Genomic DNA, 21,399 nt, shown 5'->3' with positions numbered 1-21,399 from the left:
ATCTTGCAGAGAAGTACTAAACAGGGAATGTTGTTCTACAAAGTGGTGCTGGTGGAAGGCAGGTGTAAGGTGTAGTGCTTATCCCATCACGTTAACCGTTTTATTTTATTTATTTTTTAATTATCAGATGCTATATATCTTGTGTATGTAAGATATTATTTCTATACAAGAACTAAAAGATTACACTTCATTTGCAAATTCCAGTGATGGATACAGGTACATGAGAAATCACATTCAAATTGGCTTATAATTTGCTTAAAAAAAGCCATGTTTGCATAATGCCTGTGGTAATTCCAGATGTCTACGTGCATATGAGTAACTAGTTTATGGAAAAGGTTTTAGAGGGAGCACAAAGATCTTTTAATTGTTTACAGACTATGTTTTGTTCTTAGACCCTGCCTGAGGCATCCATTACCAATTATGCTGTAAGTTTGAAGGAGAAGAGTTCTTTGGTCTCTGCCCTGTATGAAGTGATTCAGGAACCTCAGAGTGAGGTAAGTAGCAAATGTGGATTCATAGAGTTTACAGCAAACCATTTATATGATGTAATCTTTAACTGGTCATAATAAATCGGTGTCTTATAACCACAACACTATATTTGAACTTCAAACTGGATTTCTTTTAGTAGGTTTTTTGAGTTTTATGTATAATCTGCACTTTATGGAGAGGGAGGGGATTCAGTTGGCTGCAGAGTGCCTCCAGAACGGTCATGAAGGCACTCCGCAAGGAGAAATCCACCATGTTATTTGCGGTACATCATGTGCAGTTGCGATGTTCAGCGGTACATTGTGCACAATTGAACACCCCCCCATCATCATGTCAGATGTTTATATTTAGGCTATCATTGTACTGTTCGTGCTTATTGCTCACTCAATGAGTTAAGTGTTTATTCAATATAATTTAAACTAGCTAAACTAATGTTATATAACGGACATAAGTCATGTGCGGGTTATAGGCAGGAGACCGCCAATTGCTGAGGTCTGAGCCAGAACATTGTGCAGCTCATAGTTTCAACAGAAAATTGGTCCATTTTCCATTTTGCTGAGAAATTAAGTAACTTTGAAAACCCTTCCTGGGGATATATTTACTAAACTGCGGGTATGAGAAAGTGGAGATGTTGCCTGTAGCAACCAATCAGATTCTAGCTTTCATTTATTTAGTACATTCTGCAAAATAACAGTTAGAATCTGATTGGTTGCTATAGACAACATCTCCACTTTTTCAAACTTGCAGTTTAGTAAATATACCCTCTGGTCTTTGTTCTGCCATGAAAACTATCCATTAAACAAGTAATACTAATCCCCCCTCCCCATTTAATAACGGTTTACACTGCTCATTTGTAGTACCCTGTGCATTGAATTTCCGCCCTCAACAGTGGTGGAAAGTAAAATAAAAGTCCCATTATTTTAGATTAAATCTACATTCATAAAATTAGATACACGTTCATATAACATATTGTAGCTAATACTGTTGATGCATGCATATGTGCAAATTACAATACAGTTAAGCAACGTGTATGGATCATGTCTGAACTGGTGGGCCTCATGTGAAGAACTACTGGGAATACATGCTGAAGTCTAACTCTAATGCCTGTCTGTCTATAAGATTTCTCTGTTTTCTATTAAAATAAGTCTCTGTATGTGCTGTCTGTGGTATTTGTTACCTTGCTTAAAGGCTTCTGGGTCCTGGTTACCGCCTAGTAACACCTGCCACATGCACAACATATATCCCATCTACTCCATCCACATGTTTTACACGTGCTTCCTAACTTACATGGGAGCTTTTACCTCCCTCAAGGTTTTTCCACTCAGTCACTCTCTAGTCTCCTCCCTCATGACTACGCCGAGGACGTACTACATCTATTGTAGTAACACCTAGTGTCGCCAACTGGGTACGGTAAGAAAATGCTTGCAGTTGTTCAGCTTAAAGGCCATACACTTGAAATTTAGGGGTCCCCAGTCCAGGCTGCCATGGACAGTGGTGAATTCATAGACCTGAAACATATTAAATGCCAAACATGCTAATGCTAGCACCAATCCTTTATAATTTCACTGCGCTGACTAACATCGTTTAAAAAAAAAAAAAAAAAAAAAGAATAGTTCCTGCCTTACACATTGCAGTTTTATTTAGATATAGATTTATAGAGAGAGAGTGGGGGGCGTAGATAGGGTTAGATGTAATATATTTTGAACTGCTTTAAGTGTAAATTCAACTGTAATAGTGACATTTAATGGTCTGATTGAAAGAGGCGAATGGAATCCTGCTACGGTGATTCATAAAATGTTTATTTTCTTGAAAGGTGTGGGTGGTACTTCTGTCAGTGCCGCAGCTTAGCAACCCACCTAGTCAGTTTTTATGGAGCATTTACTTGCATCAGTAACACTGTTTATGTCTAAAGGCTGCTTTTAGAGAACAATATAATTGATTTTTAGCACTTGTCCAGCCATCACGGCAACAATATTGCTGCATGGTGTTTTTTAGATTGCTTTGAGGAGAGTGTAGGTAGGACACCATGGCTTCTGCTCAGTGTTTTGTACACTGCACATATGGCTCTGTTTTGTGGATGTCTCACTGTCACATGTACTGTAATCAGAATTATTTTTTACTGCCGGGTAGGACAACACATTGCTCTCCAGCTGTTTGTAGGACTACATGTACCAGCATGACCTGCCAGCCTGGGATAATGTTTAGTATACTATATTTACGCATTTGTGCATGTTATTGTTTATTCAGCGCTGTTGGTACTCCCATCACATAATTATTGTTTACAATCTGACAGTATTGCGTTTGTCAGTGTGTTTACAATTTTGTAATATATATATATATATATATATATATATATATATATATATATATATATATATATATATATATATATATATATATATATATATATATATATATTTATGTAGTTATATTTTATATACATAAATGATGCATGAATTGGCTATTTTTTCCCCACAGCTGCTGGAACCAGTCTGCCACCAACTCTTTGAGTTCTACCGCAGCAAAGAGAAGCACTTGAGGACGTTTACGATTCAGTTCCTTCCAGAACTAATATGGTGTTACCTGTCTGTGTCCACCAGCAGGGACCTACAGAGCAATGGCTGCATCGAGGCTCTTCTGCTGAGTATCTACAATTTGGTTAGTGTCCATACCAGGAGTGACAACCTGTGATATGCTGAAAAATGTATTGTTATGGAAAGCTCTTAAAGCTTTACCTGTCAACCTCCTCTTTTATGTATTGGGAGGGAGGGAGGGAATCTTTGCTGTTTCTGTCATCTTTCATCTTGTTGCATTTTTGGCAACCTCCCCTGTATCCTGTAGGCCAGCGGTTTCTAAAGTGTGCACCGCGGTTCCCAGAGGTGCCGCGGCGCTGTCACAGGGGTGCCGCTGTGGCCAGGAAATAAAAAGAAAGAATACTTACCATTCCGGCGACTCCCGGGACCCAGCATCCTCCTCCCTCCCCACTTCTCACATATTCAGTGAGAAGCGACAGGAGAGAGGAGGGTGCTGGGTCCCGGGAGCTGCCGGATTGGTAAGAAGACAGACGAAAAAATGCCAAGTATGGTAAGTAAAGAAACTGAGGGGAAATCGTGATGGGATACAGCAATGGAGGGGCAAAAGAATGAAGGAGGGGTCAGAGTGTGTGTGGATGAAGGAGGGGTCAGAGTGTGTGTGGATGAAGGAGGGGTCAGAGTGTGTGTGGATGAAGGAGGGGTCAGAGTGTGTGTGGATGAAGGAGGGGGCAGAGTGTGTGTGGATGAAGGAGGGGGCAGAGTGTGTGTGGATGAAGGAGGGGGCAGAGTGTGTGTGGATGAAGGAGGGGGCAGAGTGTGTGTGGATGAAGGAGGGGGCAGAGTGTGTGTGGATGAAGGAGGGGGCAGAGTGATGGTTTTTGCACGTGATGTTTTATTTTGTTTGTTCTTATTCCTCTTAATATAGCTGTAAACTATTCTTTGACAGAAATATAGTTGAAAAAAATATATAAAAATATTCTTTTCCCTTGGATTTATGTGTATTATTTTGCAAACAATTTACTAAGTATTTCTGTCCTGACCTAAATACTTATTACGTTATTTTGACCCAACTACTTATAAAACGGGACTGCTCGGTAATTATTTTGGAGGGGTGCCTTGAAAAAATTATGGAGACTGTAAGGGTGCGGCGAACTGAAAAGTTTGGGAACCACAGCTGTAGGCTGTGGAGGCAGCCATTTTACGTTCATGTGAATGCAGTCTATGATTTCACTAGTAATTGATGACATCACTGAAGCAAGAATTCCTAGAGACTGTATAGGCTGCATTCTCTAAACATTGGTTCAGCTGCTAAAATCCATTGTGCGCTCTCATGTATTTATTTATGTTTTAGTTATAATAGTTTTATTTAAAGCTTTATCTTTTTGCAAAATCTGGCCATAGAAGGGATTCTTCAGACAACCTGATTTGTCTGTATATTTACATTAAGTAACAAGAATGAGCTGCCATACATCCCTTCCCCTCGCCGCCAGCCTAGGTAAAATTAATGTCACCCATAGACTTGTATGGAATTGTGCACTTGTTGTTCTCTCTATCATGGAGGTACCTGTGTTTCATGTCTGGAAGGTATATCTCCAAAATGTATTATTTACAATATGTAGGGTAATTGGTGTAAAGCCCATTTTATGAGAAGAAGATATTGTTAAATGGTAAATCCTCCTGCGGTGCCAATGAAGGGGTTAAATATCTTTAAAAATTAGAGCAACAGAACGGCAGCCAATAAAAAGCGTTTTACTTGATGGGTCTTTTACTTAAGCAAATGTGACAATTCTCATGTCCTCCCTAGGAGACATTTATTCTATTTCTGCTGCCTGGGGTGATGTTCCTTCCTCTCACTAGAGAGGAGACATCTAACACAACAGTTTATAGATTCAAAGTGCTGGATGTGGTACGGGCCTCCTTCAGAGAAGGTGCCCACGGTCTTAATTTATCCCATGCTGTCTGCTCAGACAGTATTCACTCTGATAAGCTGTGTGTGACTTTCCCTTCTCTTATTATCAGCACTTAATGTCAGCAGTTAATGTATAATATATTTGGTTGTCTGTAAGCTATTTGCAACCTTCAAAAAAGGGCCAAAGATTTCTCTTTACTGTGTTTTTTTTTTTTTTTTTTTTTTTGCTAACTTGTTTGTGTTCGTTTTATTTTATTCTTAGTTTTAAAGTGGATTTGTTAGTCTAAGTATTCACTAGAAACTAGTCTCATTGCTGAGGCATGAGGCAGAAAGTGTCTTATGCCTCAGTGATGTCACTAGTTCCCAGTGAATGGGTAGTGGTTCTACCCACAAACTGCTGCCTTTGTTGTGTGCAGGCATGGGTACACTTTAAGATATTTAAAAAAAAAAAAAAATATGAAGAAAAGCTAATTCGTTTGGCAGTGAGAAAAACAGGTGTTTGTACAAAATGGGGTAAGATCAAAATGAAACTTGTTGGAAATTAAGCTATTTTCTGGGCTGCTGGGAATGTTTCTAGCTTGCCTTTATGGTCAAATGGTCACTGCACTTTAGTTGCCAAAACTGCACATCGCATAGGAACCATTTAATGACTGTAAGAATGTTCTTATTAAAGTAAAATAGATCATAAGTTATGTGGTACATGCATTTATGGCATAGTAAGCTCATGCTAAAGCTGAAATGTGCCTAAGCACATGTTGTTCCAAAACTCAGATTGTGAAGCCCCAGTGTTGCTAATGCATTTAGAGGGCTACTGATCAAGTCAAGTCCTTCCCAGTGGCGCACGCAGGGGGAGTCCCCTTCCCTCCGCGTAGAACAGTGTCCCTACTTAGCGGCACTGTACTATACAGACAGCAGCCGCGTCGCTGTCAAAGAAGCGTCCACGGCGGTGCTCTATTGTAGTACAATACAGCACTGCCGCGGACGCTTCTTTGACAGCGTCGCGGCTGCTGTTCAGTGCAGTGCCGCCGAAATGGAGCTGCTGCGCATGCGCGGCCGCATGCTCAGCAGCTCTCTGGTTTTTAAAAAAAAAAAAAAAAATCTTGCGTGCGCCCCTGCTTCCTTTATAGTCATGTGCGCTTTCTCCCTCAAGCAATATGATATTTTGTCTGGCATTTTTCAGACCAAAAAAAAACCCAAAGGAATTTATTGGACTGGTGGTCTGTTTAATGTTTCAGAAAGAAATATAGATCTGGAGAGAGTTCTGTGGGTCTTGCACACTGTTAAACCTACTTTTTTATCTTTAAAGCAAGATTTATGTATTTTTTAAAATTAAAATAGATCATGGATAGAGACACTGCCTTCCTGAATGTACATGCTGCTGCAGGGCTTTTAAGCCAGGCAAATTTATGTGAAGTTTACACTGCCTCGAAGTGAAAAAAAAAAATACACAAGCAAAGCACAATGCAAATACATTTTTGCGAATTGTGTAAGAAAAATGTAAGTTTAACGTAATGTTGGGTCTGGCCAATTTTGATAGCAGGCAGTGCTTAGTGGTGATGCTTTCACATGTGCAAGGGAGGCGCACTGTAGCGTCGCACCTGATTGGGTGTTTTTGAACCACCGTTAACCATGCCCATTGTAGGTGTGAGAATGTTTCTGCTGACCCATAAAAGTAGATGTAATTATGTATGCACTGTACCATGTCATGTCCTTGATAAATTGCTGGAATCGCTGGACCAGTGATTGTAATCTCTCCAAGTCCAGAGAACACACTATTTAAAACAAAACTTTGCATCTAGTGAACCTGGATGGCATGTGGTCAGATGCCATAAGTGGCAAAAACACCTGTGAGGTATTGCTCTGTAATTTGTGTTGCCTATGCTGTCTCAATATAGGCTTCAAATAAGTAAAATTGCTTTTCCTGCCTTACATTTTAGCCTGTTGATACCAGAACTATTGGGAAATTAGATCTTGAGTTCCATCAATTTCATGTTGCTGCCTTTGATTGAAGAAGTATTTTTGCAAGAATCTGTACTGGAAAACATTACATAAAAAGCATTTGGGTCCGTCATCCAGTGGTCCGTTCAGGCTCCCCTGCTGATGCCCTGCTTACAGTAAAAGAGTGAATAACCAATCTTCCATGAACTGTACATTCGCTAAACACTCATGACTTAAAATACAGGATATTCTCTGTCAAAGGTTGGCTGCAGGGAAATAGACTCCCAGCTGAGCTTGTTAGCAGTACACTGGTGTATTCAAAGTACAGGATCTTAACATGAGCTTCTAACTGGTGCAATCCTTTTGCGAATAAAACAGGGGAACACTGGTTTCTAGTATAGCATGTTTAAAATAAGCAATTAAGTTAGCATTAAAGCAGCAATGGTATTCGATGCTTAAAGCTGGGTACACACTACACTGTTTTCGTCCAATAATCGGCTCAAACAGCCGACATACGACCGATCGTTCAAGAGTCGGGTCAGTGTGTACCGTTACACGATGGTCGAAAGTCTGCCCAAATGGACGATTGTCGCCTCATTTGGTTGGTCGTACCGTTTAATATTTTCGTTCCAATCTCGTTTCCGCTGTGTAGTGTGTATAAACTTCCGACCGATCCACAACAGTGAGTACGAAATTACAGTCATTGCTCACGACAACATGGCTGTAAAAAGTCGCTAACGGGACGTCCGCTCTTCCCTTTCTCGTCCTAAACAAGGCTAGTGTGTATGCAGTCCATGGACCGAGCGATCGGACCATCGATCGCATGTAAAACCGCTCGGCATAAAAAGTTGTTTGAAATTTCTGTAGTGTGTACCCAGCTTAAGAGGTGTAGATGATCTCTGCTGTTGCCAGCATTTTAAAGTGTGGTTATATATTTATATATATTTATATTACGCACACATTGGTGGTAGGAGGTAGGGCGGGAACAGTTTAGGTAACATCCGACACATAGAAAAATTATTTGCCAAACCCAATACACATGTATTAAGGCTGCTTAAGTACAATATGTCTTATGAAAAGTATAGGTCATCCCCTTGCTAATCTGTGTTATTACCTATTAGGACATATTTAGCAATCATCTGTAACTTGCCAAGCAAGTTATCTTGTGTCAAATAACATAGATTTGATTGTGTTATTACTTATTCCACAAAATAAGCCAACACAAAGAAGCCTTGTGTGAAAAGTAAGTACACACGTATTTTCTCCATAGTGATAAGCAAGATATTTTGGACTAGGTGCTGCTAATCAAGTGCCCTTCATTATTTGTTCACCAGGAAGTGCTATTGCCACTATTTAAAAGCAGAAACTTTGCCAGTTTGGTCTGGAACATTCAGGTCTGTGGTAGCACTGTGACCAGGAGAAACATCGGCAATGATCTTGGAGACTCGTGCCCATTAATATGTAAAGGATTATAAGGCCATTTCCCCAAAATAAAGTCTGTCGTTATCCAGAGAGAAATATTTAGAAGTGAGTAACGTTGAAGATCATTACCAATCTTCCTTTGAATGGATGTCCCAGCAAATTCACTCAATGATCAGACCATATGATGCTCTGAGACATCTAGAGATCTACCAGTAGGTATGGCTCTCATGGAAGGGTAGCCAGGTGAAATCACTTCATCTCCAGAAATACCCCAAAACTTTGTTCTAGAAGTCTTCTGCTTTGTTCAGATACAACTCTTCAAACCTAAGCCGTACTGCAGTCGCCTCTAGAGGAGTCCAAAGTAGAATTGTTTGGTCTTCATGCTCAATGCTATTTTTGAAGAAAACCAAGCACTGACTATCATCACAAGTACCAAAAACACCAACCATCAATTACCAGAGTTAATGTGCCAATTTTGGGGCTGTATTGCAACCATTGCCCCTAGTTGTCTCTCAGTCATCGACTTCATCACAAATTCCTATTTTATTCTAGCGGAAAATTTTAGGCCATCTAATTTTGGCCACGCCACAGTTGTCTGACAGATCATACAACTAGACAATGATCCTAAGCACTCCAGCAAGTATACAATTTAATAGAAAAGAATCAAAGATTTGGAATAGCCAAGCCAAAGTCCAGACCTCAACCCTTTTACCCTTTTGCGATGCTGTACCCTCAAATGCCATCAAAGATCACTGAACTAGAGCAGTAAGGAGTGGACCAAAATTACTAAAATATGATGTAAACTTGTACAGAAAATGATTACTTTTTAACGTATTGCTGCTAATTGTGGTTGTACAAGCTACTGAATCCTGGGGTTTACATATATACAAACTTCATGGTCACTTTTTTAATTATTATTATTAAATATCAAAGTAAAATGTATCACATAATGAGGACTAGATGATTGTTAATTATGTCCTGATATGTAAAAAGAAGCCTTATTTATGTACAATCACATGGGCAATAATCCCACACAGCCCCTAGTTGGGTTGTCCCTCAGGTCACGTCCTACACTGAAAATGTGCTGCTGTATCAGTTGTAGGCTTGTGGGTGTTTGCTTTTGTGCTTAGCATACATAGGGTTATATTCTGGAAGGGGAGAGTTGAGGCAGGGGCAGACCTAGACCTTTTTTTTTTTTTATTTGAAATACAAAAAAGACAGGGGGCGCCACACATAGTGTATTACAGATGATTAACAATACATAAAACTCTCCACAGATAGGTATTTTCCGTACCAGATATTAATTGGATTAGAGCCAATAGAATGAACTTCTCTCTAAGAATACTGGAAATTCACGACAAGCCTGGATAACAGAGGATCCTTCCAATATGAGCAGAATAGCAAACAGGATACCTGCGGACTCAAATATAGCCACAATAGTGTGATACCATAAAAATGGAGACCATGAGTCTCAAGGCAAATATAAATTTATTAGCAGCATGATAAACACTGCATCTCACTAAAATCAATGCCCGTACATAAAAACAATTAAAATAAGCTTATCTGTCCTATCACACAATCGCAGAAGATTCCAGCCGGCAAACCTACCGACGCGTTTCGCCTTATCAATAAGACTTTTTCAAGGAGCTTTTTTTTTTTATTTATTTTTTAAAATTTATTTTAGGGAGTTCGTAGCGTTGCAGGGCACGGGTCTAAAATGTTGCAATTCGCAGTTCCCCAATCACCGCCTCATTCACACAAGACTGTACTTTGGTGTAGTTCTGAAGCCTGTGTTGTGATTGAGTGTGGATGGTGTCATGTGGAGATGATTGTCCATGTAAATACTATTGTGCCTATCCATCTTATGTCCCTACAAATTTGTCCTTTTACTAAGACTTGAGTAGAAAACCGCACTAGGGAAAATAACACAAGCACTGAGTATGATAATTGTTTGTTAACCCGACGAGAGACTCTAATCGGGGGGTGCACCCAACACTGTAACAATTGAGTATAAAGATAAAAGAAGGAGAGGAAAGACAGTGTAATTTGAGGCACTCCGTGGGTGCTTAATTAAAATATAACTTTTATTGAGTATGATTAAGATGGAAAGTAGATGAGCGAAATAATAAAAATATAGTGAACTGTGATTTAAAATTGCAAAAAATGGGGGGAGAAAGTTTTTTGCAAGGTCTCACCTATATCCTAATACATATACAATAGTGAGCTGATATAGCACTGATAATGGTATCTATTGCATATAAGATGTAATGAAACTCTGTTGCCTGAAACTGAAAAAGGCACTGTATGCTGATTATAATATTAGGATATTGTATTCCCGGGTTTAAATAGCGATCCTAATATATAAAACATAAGACATCGCTAGATATCCCAAAATCTGCAGTACTTTCCATCTTAATCATACTCAATAAAAGTTATATTTTAATTAAGCACCCACGGAGTGCCTCAAATTACACTGTCTTTCCTTTCATTTTATCTTTATACTAAATTTGTCCTTTTACTTTAGTATGTAACATATACAACTGTATGTCTTCAGTATATTCAACGAGAAACATGCAAACATCACATTAATTTGTTCATTAATATGTGCTATGAACAGTAATGTATTGTAAATGTAATTGTTTGTAAATCTACAGTAGAATAGTACAGTTTTGTATGTTTTTAAGTATACTAGATATGAGCAAATTCACTAACCGCTAAACTTGTAAATCCTGAGCAATCATACAGAGAACAGGTCTACATGCAATTAAAGCATGACTATAAATAAATAATAAATTGCAATGTTTTACACTTTCCCTGTGTTTATTACACGTTTCAGCCACAACACTGTCTGCCCTCTGAGGATAGTTTGTCCTATTAAGCAGCAAATCACTCTTAATGGAAATACTGTACAAAATGTTTGCAGAAAGGAATGTAGATAGAATAATGTAATGTGAGCATTATCAGATACCTTGCAGAATTGAACAATGTAGCACACTTAAAATAACAATTTGCTTTATTTCCAAACAAGTTTGTATCTGCTTTCCCTACATTGTGCAACAGCACAGTTATTCTCCAGTAACCTTGTGCAAAGAGCACACACACGTTGTAAAATATAGCAAACAATCCCTTTTATTTCTAGTTCATTTTAATAAAAAGTGTTTTGTACTTGCTTATGTTGTATTTCCATTGATGGAAGGGGAAAATGTGACTTAATTGTACCTGCAGAATGAGACGTTCTAGTTGGCATGTGGCTTGAAGCTGTAATGAACAGTAATTATGAATCCTATTGTTGGATAATGTGCTTGGAGGCGTTTCTTGTGGGAGATGTATAGGCGTCTTCAGCTATAAGTATATGTGGTGATTAATGATTGGGCTTCCCTGCCGGGCAGCAGAGTATCTTTGGCTGTCATCTTTGTGTGTATTCTTGGGTGGAGTGTAATATCTTTCTCTGTGTAAAGATATCATAGGAATAGGTCCAAGATTTGTATGATGGCCCCGTGTCTATTACATACCAACAGGGTGCTGTTTTTTTTGGTTTTTTTGTTTTAATGCATTAAGGGACTTCTGTGTGGAATTTGTATGTTCTTCCCATGTTGGCGTGCGTTTCCTCCCACACTCCAAAAACAGATTAGTGGGTTAATTGTCTGTTGACAAAATGAACCCGTGTGTTAGGGCATTTAGACTGTAAGCTCCAATGGGGAAGGGACTGATGTGAAAGAAAAAATATCATCATTTATATAGAGTCACCAATTTTGCAGAACTGTACAGAGAGTGCCCTGTCCCTCCCTCCATTGTTACTATAACTTATTACTATTTAATTAATATCTCTACTATATAAATGCCTAGTGGCGTGTGTGGAAAAAAAAACCAAGCTGCAGCGCCACCTGCTGGGCAGAGTTATACACTGACCTATATATTTCTTGAAGGAGAAGTGACAGTTGGGAGTGGTTGGTGGTTGCCGGGGGTGACAGTGGGGAGTTTTTAACACCTTAAGTAGCTTGATGAAGGATGTGGCGATGAAGGATGAGGTGATGGAGAAAAATGATGAGGTGGTGACATGTGGACAAAACCACGTTAAAAAAGGGCGCTTGCGTCGGGAACTAACGCTCTTCCCCTGAGGAGGCCTGGGCTAGGCCCAAATGCATGACAAGAACTTTTTTAACACCTTAAGTAGCTTGATTTGACTAGAATGCATGAGTATCATGCACGGGTTAACGTGTGTGTGTGTATGTATGTATGTATGTATGTATATATATATATATATATATAATCACCACAGATTCTGTGGCGCCAGATATAGATATAGAAATACAGCAGCAGATAACAAGTAGATTGGGTAATACACATAAGTAGCACAGCAAAGCGTGAGTAATGCTATGTGAGCTCACAAAGAGTGCAGCAAAAGACATAACAGTCGGTACAAGGGAGTCAGACAGTAGACAGACGTAGGACAATAGGTAGAGAGGACCCTGCCCGCGGAAGCTTACGTGCTAGAGATGTAACGAAAAATAGCTGTAACAGGAGGCCCCTTATTTATTTTTCTCTTCTCCCCTCGCTTCCCCCATCTCTACCACAAGTCCAGTTTTCTGTGGATGAAAAGATTAGTTTACAAACTTAGCGATTCATCCCCATGTATTTTATCCATCTGTAGAGTTTCTTAGCTTGTTTATAGCTTTAGTACATGATGCAAAGTTGACATGTTACGGTGGCAAAGCGGCATTTAAACATCATCTCGGCACTAATTCTGGCCACACACAGATTTGGTTGGTCAGTCTTGTTGCTTTGTATTAGTTGACCATTGTATTGTGCGGGGCCCATAAAATTCCTGTATTCATTTTTCAGAAATCCTGTTAGGACGTAAAATCGGGGTGTTCATTATCCCCATCAGTCAACTTAGAAATAGTAAATACTTAAGTGACTAGCTTAATTTTCCATCACAATTCATTATCCCACTGTCCAAAAACATACTGGTAGGCCAATGTGACAGGGGCTGATGTGAATGATTAAATATGATTAACATTGGTGCATAATAATGTGGTGTTAAATAGGAAACAAAAGGCTCTTCGGCCTAAATGATATATGTGGTAAACTTAAGATTTAACGCTATCAATTAATGTGTGAAACCGCAGGCTGTCTGCTAAGGTCCTTTATAGTGAACTGGAATGAATGGGGAGGGTTATATGATATTTATAGCTCCTTTAGTTCAGGTTGGATGGATTCTGCTGATAAGCTTAGTATATATATATATATATATATATATATATATATATATATATATATATATATATATATATATATATATATATATATATTATATTATATATTTTTTTTGTGCTGCCCTATAGTGGAGAGCACATAGTGATTTGCAAATCTATCAGTTGGAGGATATGAATTAAAAACACATGGTGGAGTGTGTTTTGCATTTGTCTTGGCAATGCAGAGATACAGTGTCATCACATGGTATTTAAATTATGTGTTCATTTTCTTCTCTCAGATGTGGAACATTATCTCCATGTAAAAGACTCCTGTTCTGATGCATACATTAGCTAGGTGTGTTGTTGTGTAACATTTATTGATAGAAGTGCCTGTTTAGGGTTTGTCCTTATCTCCAACACCATAAAACGTAACAATTGAAGGGACGGTCAAAAATACAAATTATTAATCTCTTTACTGCAATGAACTGTGTCCTTTGTACAACCTATGAAGCCTTCAGGGACTCATTCTAATAGCTGCTTATCATGTCCTTGTCACAAGAACTGTAAATGTTTGAATACAGAGCAGTGCTAAATAAATACACTGCTTTATTATCTGACGCTTAGTAAAAGTTGCTCCCCCAATCAGCAGCCAGCTTTCATTTAGAACCACTGCGACTGATCTCTTCTGCAGCAGAAGTCCTGGCACTATAATGCAAGAGAAATTTTTTGTGCCATGTTCTAGAATGTTGGGCTTTGTATTACAATTTTAGAATTAATATTTTATCAGTGTCTTGTTCCTTTTTCCTTATGCTGCAAACATTGTGAAGGATATGATATACCTAATTGTGGCTTTGTTTCTGAAATTGCCTTCAGTTGGAAGCCGTTTTAAAACACAAATTGCATTAAGAACTAATCTGCAGTTTGTGTATAATCACACCCTAAGTGTTGGTGGTTTTAAAAGATGCAAACTGTATGCGTTTTATAAAGCGCTTGTTTGCCAACTGAATCTAACGCAAAGACTGTTTTGTCATACTTACCAACTTTATGTTGCTGGCATCTGGGAGATCCTGGAGAAGGGGGTGTGTTGGGGGGAGGGGGGTGATTGGCAGCATTTTGGTATACAATGGGCAGGATGCAGGATATTTGCCTGCTCTTCCGGGAGTCTGGGAGACCTACCAGAATTCCGGAGTCTCCCGAACATTCCGTTGTTACTACCTGATGTATGAGCTGGACACTTGCACAAATGTGTTTCTGGTCAATTTTGTTACAGTACCAAAGGTAACAGTTGTCCTTGTAATTTCAGTAGTGCATATTATGCTTGGTAAAGTAAGGGCACACACAGGTTAACCACGTCCCTTTGTAATGTGTCCAATGTTGTCTTGAATGTAAGATACTTGTCCAGAGGTTTTTTTTTTTGTTCGTGTTTGTTTTTGCTGCTTGAGACATTATACCATTTGTGTGAATCCCAGGTGACAAAATAAGTAACCACTTTAAATGTGTTTTGATGTGAGATTTTTGCTTTGATAAATCACAGGGTTTGAAAACTGCACACAAAAAAAGCATTTAAAATATCTCTCTGGAAAAACACGACTTCAATACATACATATTATCTCTAATAACTTTTATGCCGAGATAGCTAAAACCCGGCCACATGAGAGAATGGTTCAAACGATATGAAAGTGTGAACTAACGGCTGTGCACTGGTGTTGTAGAAGCACAGAAATTCCAAAGCAATAAATCGGAGAAATGTTAACACCTATATAAAAGTCAAAAAAATAATTTTCATTCTGGTGCCCGTTTAAACACCGTTTTAAACAAGAGTTAAAATAACAAATGATGTTGTAGTCAATGGTTTATGTTTAATCTAAAATCTTTTCCTCCCCCTTTCCTCAGGAAATTATGGATGAACAGGGACACAGCAAGGTTTTGTCGTTTACAATTCCATCCTTATCGAAGCCATCCGTATTCCACGAGGTAGGAAGATGCTGTTTTCATTCTCAGTGTGTGCTCATTTTCCAGATGTAATTTGCATATAGAAAATGAAGTTGTTTTATGCTTACTGATTCTGTCTAGCTATACACATTGTACGCCTAATCACATGTTATCTCTATAGGGACTAGATAGATGGATCAGTGTTTTGTTGTTACCTTTTTAAATATTACAGAAGTGGAAGTTGCTCAATCAATTTATAGGCTCATAGCAGGTGCATGGAAGAGAGGGGTTATCCTGAAACACAAAGAAAAATCCCCCAGCACACTGCTATAGCCAGCAAAGGAGCTGCCATGTCTACTTGTACATAAAAATGCAAAAGTCTCAGTTGCACACATATGCAGATGTATGTTTAAGCCACCTGCCACTCCACGGCGCTTTTGCTAATAGGGTGGTCTAACTCCTTTTTTTAAAAAAAAAAATTTGCAAAATTCCACCACTGGAAATATTTCGGAATTTGTCAGCGCTTTATTTGAGTTGAAGAACTGATTTAATGGCCTGTGTCCATTAGCAAGGCTTTTAATCATCTAGTTACTAATCACTTTTAATTATGGCTGTCTTGTTTTTATCTTTTGTTTTTGCTTTAAGCAAAGTTGCTGGAGTAATGGGCTGTTTATTGTCATATCATGTGAACAAATGATGCATATTAGTCCGGCTTGCTACAAAGAGTTTGGGGTTGGACAGGAGAGCAGTGGTTCACTATACATTTTTTGCGATAATTAATTAAATTGGTTTTACCAAAGTTAATATATAAAGGGCCTAAAAATACTGTATGGATGCTTTTTTTTTTTTTTTTTTTTTCCAATTGTTTTAGACTATAGCAGATAAATAGAATAGTAAATAGATGTGCATACTTTATTGGTTGTGATACAATATTTCAAGTGCATTCTGTCATGACTGTTTGGGCATAATTCTTCACAGAAAAGGTATAAACCGTGTATCTCACTGATTTTTGTCTTCTGTTAGTGTAATGTGTTAAGCAGACTCAATGGGGGAATACAATTCCCCCTCAAGTACCGCCGCGTTATAGATATTACGGTAATATTAACCCAGCTTTCTGCTCGCAGCTCAGGGAGCTGCTGGCGTTAGAACTACCGTAATAATGGTAATTTCGCACACTATTATCGTAGTAACAGTTTTAGCGCGGTTGTACTTTGGGGGGAATTTTATTTCACCGTAATGGCTTATGTATAGATGTGCATTAAATTGTGATCTGTTTTGATAAAAGTTGAAAGCCGTAGTTTCAGTTTAACATGTTAATTAACTTGACATCTTCCAACTCTGAGCAGCTTCACCCTCTAGCTTTCTTCTCATCTTTGTAATATTTGGGGGGTAACTGAAAGGAACAGAGGAGCAGAATATGGTGGCTCCAAATGGTTAGCAGCCATTTCTAATTGTAAAAAGCTAAGCTAAGCTTTTACAGAGGAACCATTATTGTTATGGTCACGTGGGCTTAAAGACGGCTAAATACTAGAACTGTACAAAACAGTGAAAGCTTTTTACATCTGAAGGTATCACATGCACCTGTTGTCAGTTGTTTGGCTTTACATCCAATTCCAATGTTTTGTCTTTAGCCTTCTAGTATAGGGTCAATGGCACTCACAGACGGAGCTCTGTCACAGCATGGCCTTGCCAGGGTCGTGTACAGCGGACCTCATCCACAGAGAGAGATGTTAACAGCTCAAAACAGGTAAAATATGCAGCAGGTATAAACGTTTATATTTGGATGGAAAAGCAACAATTTACGATTTGTTTCTGGATTTTGAGAACTTTATAGATATACACCCGGTAGAGATATGCAGATGGAATATTGTTATGTTAATCATACTTGCCTACTTTGAGGGATCTCCTTCCAAGGAGATCCCTGAAGAGGGGTGTGGTGGGAGCGCGCAAGGGGGTGGGGCATTGTGAATCCCGTAATTCTTTCCCGTCCCACATGACAGAATGTCGATTTTGACATTTGACAATGAAAATTGTGCTCTGTACTGTATATTGCTCCTTAAATCCATGGTGAAGGATGGAGTCAAAATGACGCAATTCGCCATGAATCACATCATTGAGGCCCGTTAGGGACAGGTTGCGAGAGACTTTACTGCTCTCTGAGGAGTCCGGGACACATACCCAGAATTCAGGAGTCTCCCGGTCATTCCGGGAGAGTAGACAAGTATGACTTTAATACAGATACAAGCTCAGTTATTTTACTGATGCTTAATGCCTGTTTCCAACTCCATACTTCAGTGTTCACTTTACAGAGTCATTCAAATAGTGTTTGTAATGCTGAATATATAGTGTATTATACATGTTCGATATGTGTGTGTAAGAATATCATTTAGCCCATGATAAAAAGGAATACAATGCTAAATGTATTATAATTTTGAAAACAAATCTTACATTGATAATTCTGGTGTAAATTGTAATGAGGTTGTTTATATTAAACATTGGCTACTGGCTTTTGTCGTTTGCTCATTCCACCCTATTTATTTTTCCCAAATTCGGTAATTCCCTGCAAATGGCTCAACCTGGTGGCAAATACATAGTTAATGTTTAAAATGCTTACCTTTTTTAAGCATGTGTCATATTCCTGATGCACTCACTGATTATGATCAGTAAAGTAAGACAGTGTTTATCTGTAATATGCTTTGTCTGCATGGAAAAGCAAACAGTCTATTTAAATCGGGATGGGATGGTGTTTTTCATCTCTGCTGAGCACAATTTCATGTCTGCCTCAGCACATTGGAGCAGAGCAGTTATCAAAGGCAATTTTAATCTGCATTTATCTGCAATCATTATGGAAGCGTAAACCTTTAGACAACAAAAGTAATTTATCTCCTGTCTGGCATTGTATTACTCATCCCCCTGCATTTATATGCATAGTCTCTCTGAATAAGGAAATACAGGTTTACTGTTCTTTTATAGTAAACAATAGGCACTCCTACTTAATTATAACCTTTTTAAATATGTGTGTATAGTGTGTGTGTTTGTAAATAATACCTGAAAATATTATAGCTATAGTGTTATACATATGACCTTTCCATATGTATTTGAAGTATAGGTTTACAATTGTGTAATATGTATTCCTACTTTATATATAAATCCAGTGGAGGCTGTAAATTCTAGGGGCTTCTGCTGTACATGCCACAGCAAGAGAATGACTGTGTGTTTAAGATGTAGGTTTGATGTGGGCATTTTCACCTAACCAATAAAATGTATAAAAGTGTAATTTAGTAGTGTTGTAATTCTAAATAACACAGTCCCTATCTGGCAATTAAATAATGGATTTAAGGAGCAATATACAGTACGGAGCACAATGTTCGTTCTGTATTGTTTAGTAGACATTAGAATGTGCAATACTGGTACTGTTCTGAAAACAATTATATAATACTGAGCACATACTGATGACTGTACAGTATACAGCTCATTGGGGATCAATCTACAAGTCAGACCTCAGTGTGGTGATTACTATACATTACATACCTCAATTTTAAAACTCTGGTGCCTTCTCCAATTTGATTACTCATGGCTGGCCTTGGTACATCATTGTGCCTTGTTTCTATTGGACTTCCAGCCCCCAACACTCTGATTGGTATATAGCATTAGCTGACTCTTGTACAGTGGGCTGTAATTGGCTACCAGCAATAATCACCAATTAGACTACTGGTGTCTATCTGCATTGGTTGTTAGGACAGCCCCCTGGTATTTCATTTGGTAATGCATACTGGCTGCTTCTGTAGATGTCAGGAGATGGCCTCTGTAGTACAGTTCTTTACCTTGCATATTGATGAGGCGTATCCCTTGGTCTCAGAATATCTTGGAAGCTTTTAAACATTTTAAAACAGGGTCAAATTTGGGTTACTTTAAGAAACGGCCTACGTTACAGTATGACCCTCAGCCCCACCAAAGGTCATTCTCTTAGAGGTAAGAAGGCCCTGCTCGCAAGCTTACAATCTTTGTCTGTATTGCCCAGTATTGTATATTATTGGGTTTGTCCCCAAATGTAAAGCGTTAGGGAATTTGGTGGCCCTATATACATAAATGTTGATGTTGATTCTCTAAAGCTTCTGCTTTTATTTTAAAGTGTAGACAGCCAATACCATTTTTCCGAACAACTGAGGGCCTTGGCCCGGTTGCTGAACAACCTGATCTTGAATATTTGGCCTCCCTGTTCCTGTCTGGTTTGGCCAACAGATCTGGGCATTTGGCAGTTGGGTTAAATAACTGGATAATATCCTGTATGGTTGGCTTAATACAACTCACTTTGTAATAGAGTAGGAAAAGGAGTGTCATAAGCTAAATCTCATCCAGCATCCATATTCATTCTCTTGTATATCCTGCCTCCATGAGTATTAATAATGTATTGTGTTTCAGTACTGACGGTGTTATGTGCTTTCTTCTTCTAGGTTTGAAGTATTGACATTTCTCTTACTGTGCTATAATGCTGCCTTAAACTACATGCCAGCTCTTTCCCTCCGATCCCTGTGTCAGATGTCCTCAAGGTAAGATTATAGTTCGCATATGACAATATTTGGAGCATATATTATTTCTGTATATATTTGTATATTTCTGATGCATTCACTGATTATGATCGGTAAAGTAAGACTTTGTCTGTGTAAGATTCTTTAATTCCTAAGACCGTCTTTAAATCCTAAGAACACTGATCCTTAACCGTATTAAAATAGTAGCATCGTCTTTACCCTGGGTGAAAACCTTTTATGAGACCTTTTACAAAGGAATCCACATACAGCATGAATCAGATCAGTATTGTAGAATATTGAGGTTTTGTGTATTTGAATTTGTATTTCCAAAATGGGAAATATTTAATCTCCTTTATGTACTGTTGAACTATAAAAGCAATTTATAAAACACGTATTTCACAGTGATTTTTTTTTATTTTTATTCATGTCTATATTGATTATAATTATTGCAAATTGTTTTTTTGTTCTGCTGGAAAAAAAAACCTATATTAAAGTTGTGTCTTGGGAATTAGAGGATTTAGCTTAAAAAAATTATCAAGTGAGTTTGAAATGATCGTATAGTCTCCATCCCCTATATTCTCTAATGACTACAATACAACTTGGCAGGCAACCACTTCTACTGTTTTAGTTTATTTTACTTTGTTGAAACAGTGTTGCCACACACTACAATACAGTTACGCCTATACGCATATAAGCTGAGGGTTTGTCTGTAATCAGCCAGAGACAGCAGAAAAATAGAAAAACATGTTTGCAAATCAACTTGACAATTGGGGGTTTGAATAAAAAATAGCCAACAACATTTTGAATTTAATATATTTTTTATTAGGAGTAAGTGACGTGACACTAACGTGTGCCTCATTAATTAATCCATAAAGCTGACAAAAAAATTAAGAACCACCAATTGTCCCAATTACGTTTATCTTGCATGGACTTATGACCCTGGTCTGAGTAGACACAGATCACCTACTGGAAAGACAATGATCCGTGTCTCAGTTTGTGCTGAACCATCTGCAGAATGGTGTGCTGTGTAATTGCTTCCTGCTAGGCTGAATGTATACACTAATCTCAGTATAAGCCTTTTATTATGTTCTCTGGGGCAAGAAATATTTTATTTTCTCATTATAATTTTGTAGTGGCAGGAATGGTTCTTATCTGATATTGGCTTTGGATTTCAGCTGTTATGTATTCTGTCTCCAACATTTGGAGATGTTTTATTACTCTTTTCTCATTAATTGTTCCCAATAAGTATAAACTCTCTCTCCCTGTGTAATAATCCTTATATCTGATGCCAGCTTCGTATAAGAACAAGAGCGACCAGTTACAAAATAAAGGCAAAATGTTACAGAACCTCTAACTGATTCTGGAAAATGATGGCCTGTGTATGCCAGTGATGACTGATTTATCATTTTACATGATTCTTACCTCCTACATAGTCATGGAATCATGAACAGAAG

General features: G+C 38.3%; 1 protein-coding gene across 4 annotated transcripts in view; it reads left to right on the top strand.

Annotated features, from left to right (window-relative positions):
- The window catches only part of HYCC1 (hyccin PI4KA lipid kinase complex subunit 1), a 77,048-nt gene that overhangs the window by 31,649 nt on the left and 24,000 nt on the right, over nucleotides 1-21,399 (top strand). For all 4 annotated transcript variants that reach the window (XM_075212217.1, XM_075212218.1, XM_075212220.1 and 1 more), the window contains 5 exons: nucleotides 393-494; nucleotides 2,965-3,144; nucleotides 15,378-15,458; nucleotides 17,048-17,163; nucleotides 19,871-19,966. In XM_075212217.1, the coding sequence (XP_075068318.1) occupies nucleotides 393-494; nucleotides 2,965-3,144; nucleotides 15,378-15,458; nucleotides 17,048-17,163; nucleotides 19,871-19,966 (575 nt within the window). The remainder of the gene's footprint in view (nucleotides 1-392; nucleotides 495-2,964; nucleotides 3,145-15,377; nucleotides 15,459-17,047; nucleotides 17,164-19,870; nucleotides 19,967-21,399) is intronic.

This window comes from Mixophyes fleayi, chromosome 5, assembly GCF_038048845.1.
Source record: "Mixophyes fleayi isolate aMixFle1 chromosome 5, aMixFle1.hap1, whole genome shotgun sequence".
Taxonomy (NCBI): Eukaryota; Metazoa; Chordata; class Amphibia; order Anura; family Limnodynastidae; genus Mixophyes; species Mixophyes fleayi.
The sequence above is the reverse complement of the archived record's forward strand: the minus strand, read 5'-3'. Positions and strand labels throughout refer to the sequence as shown.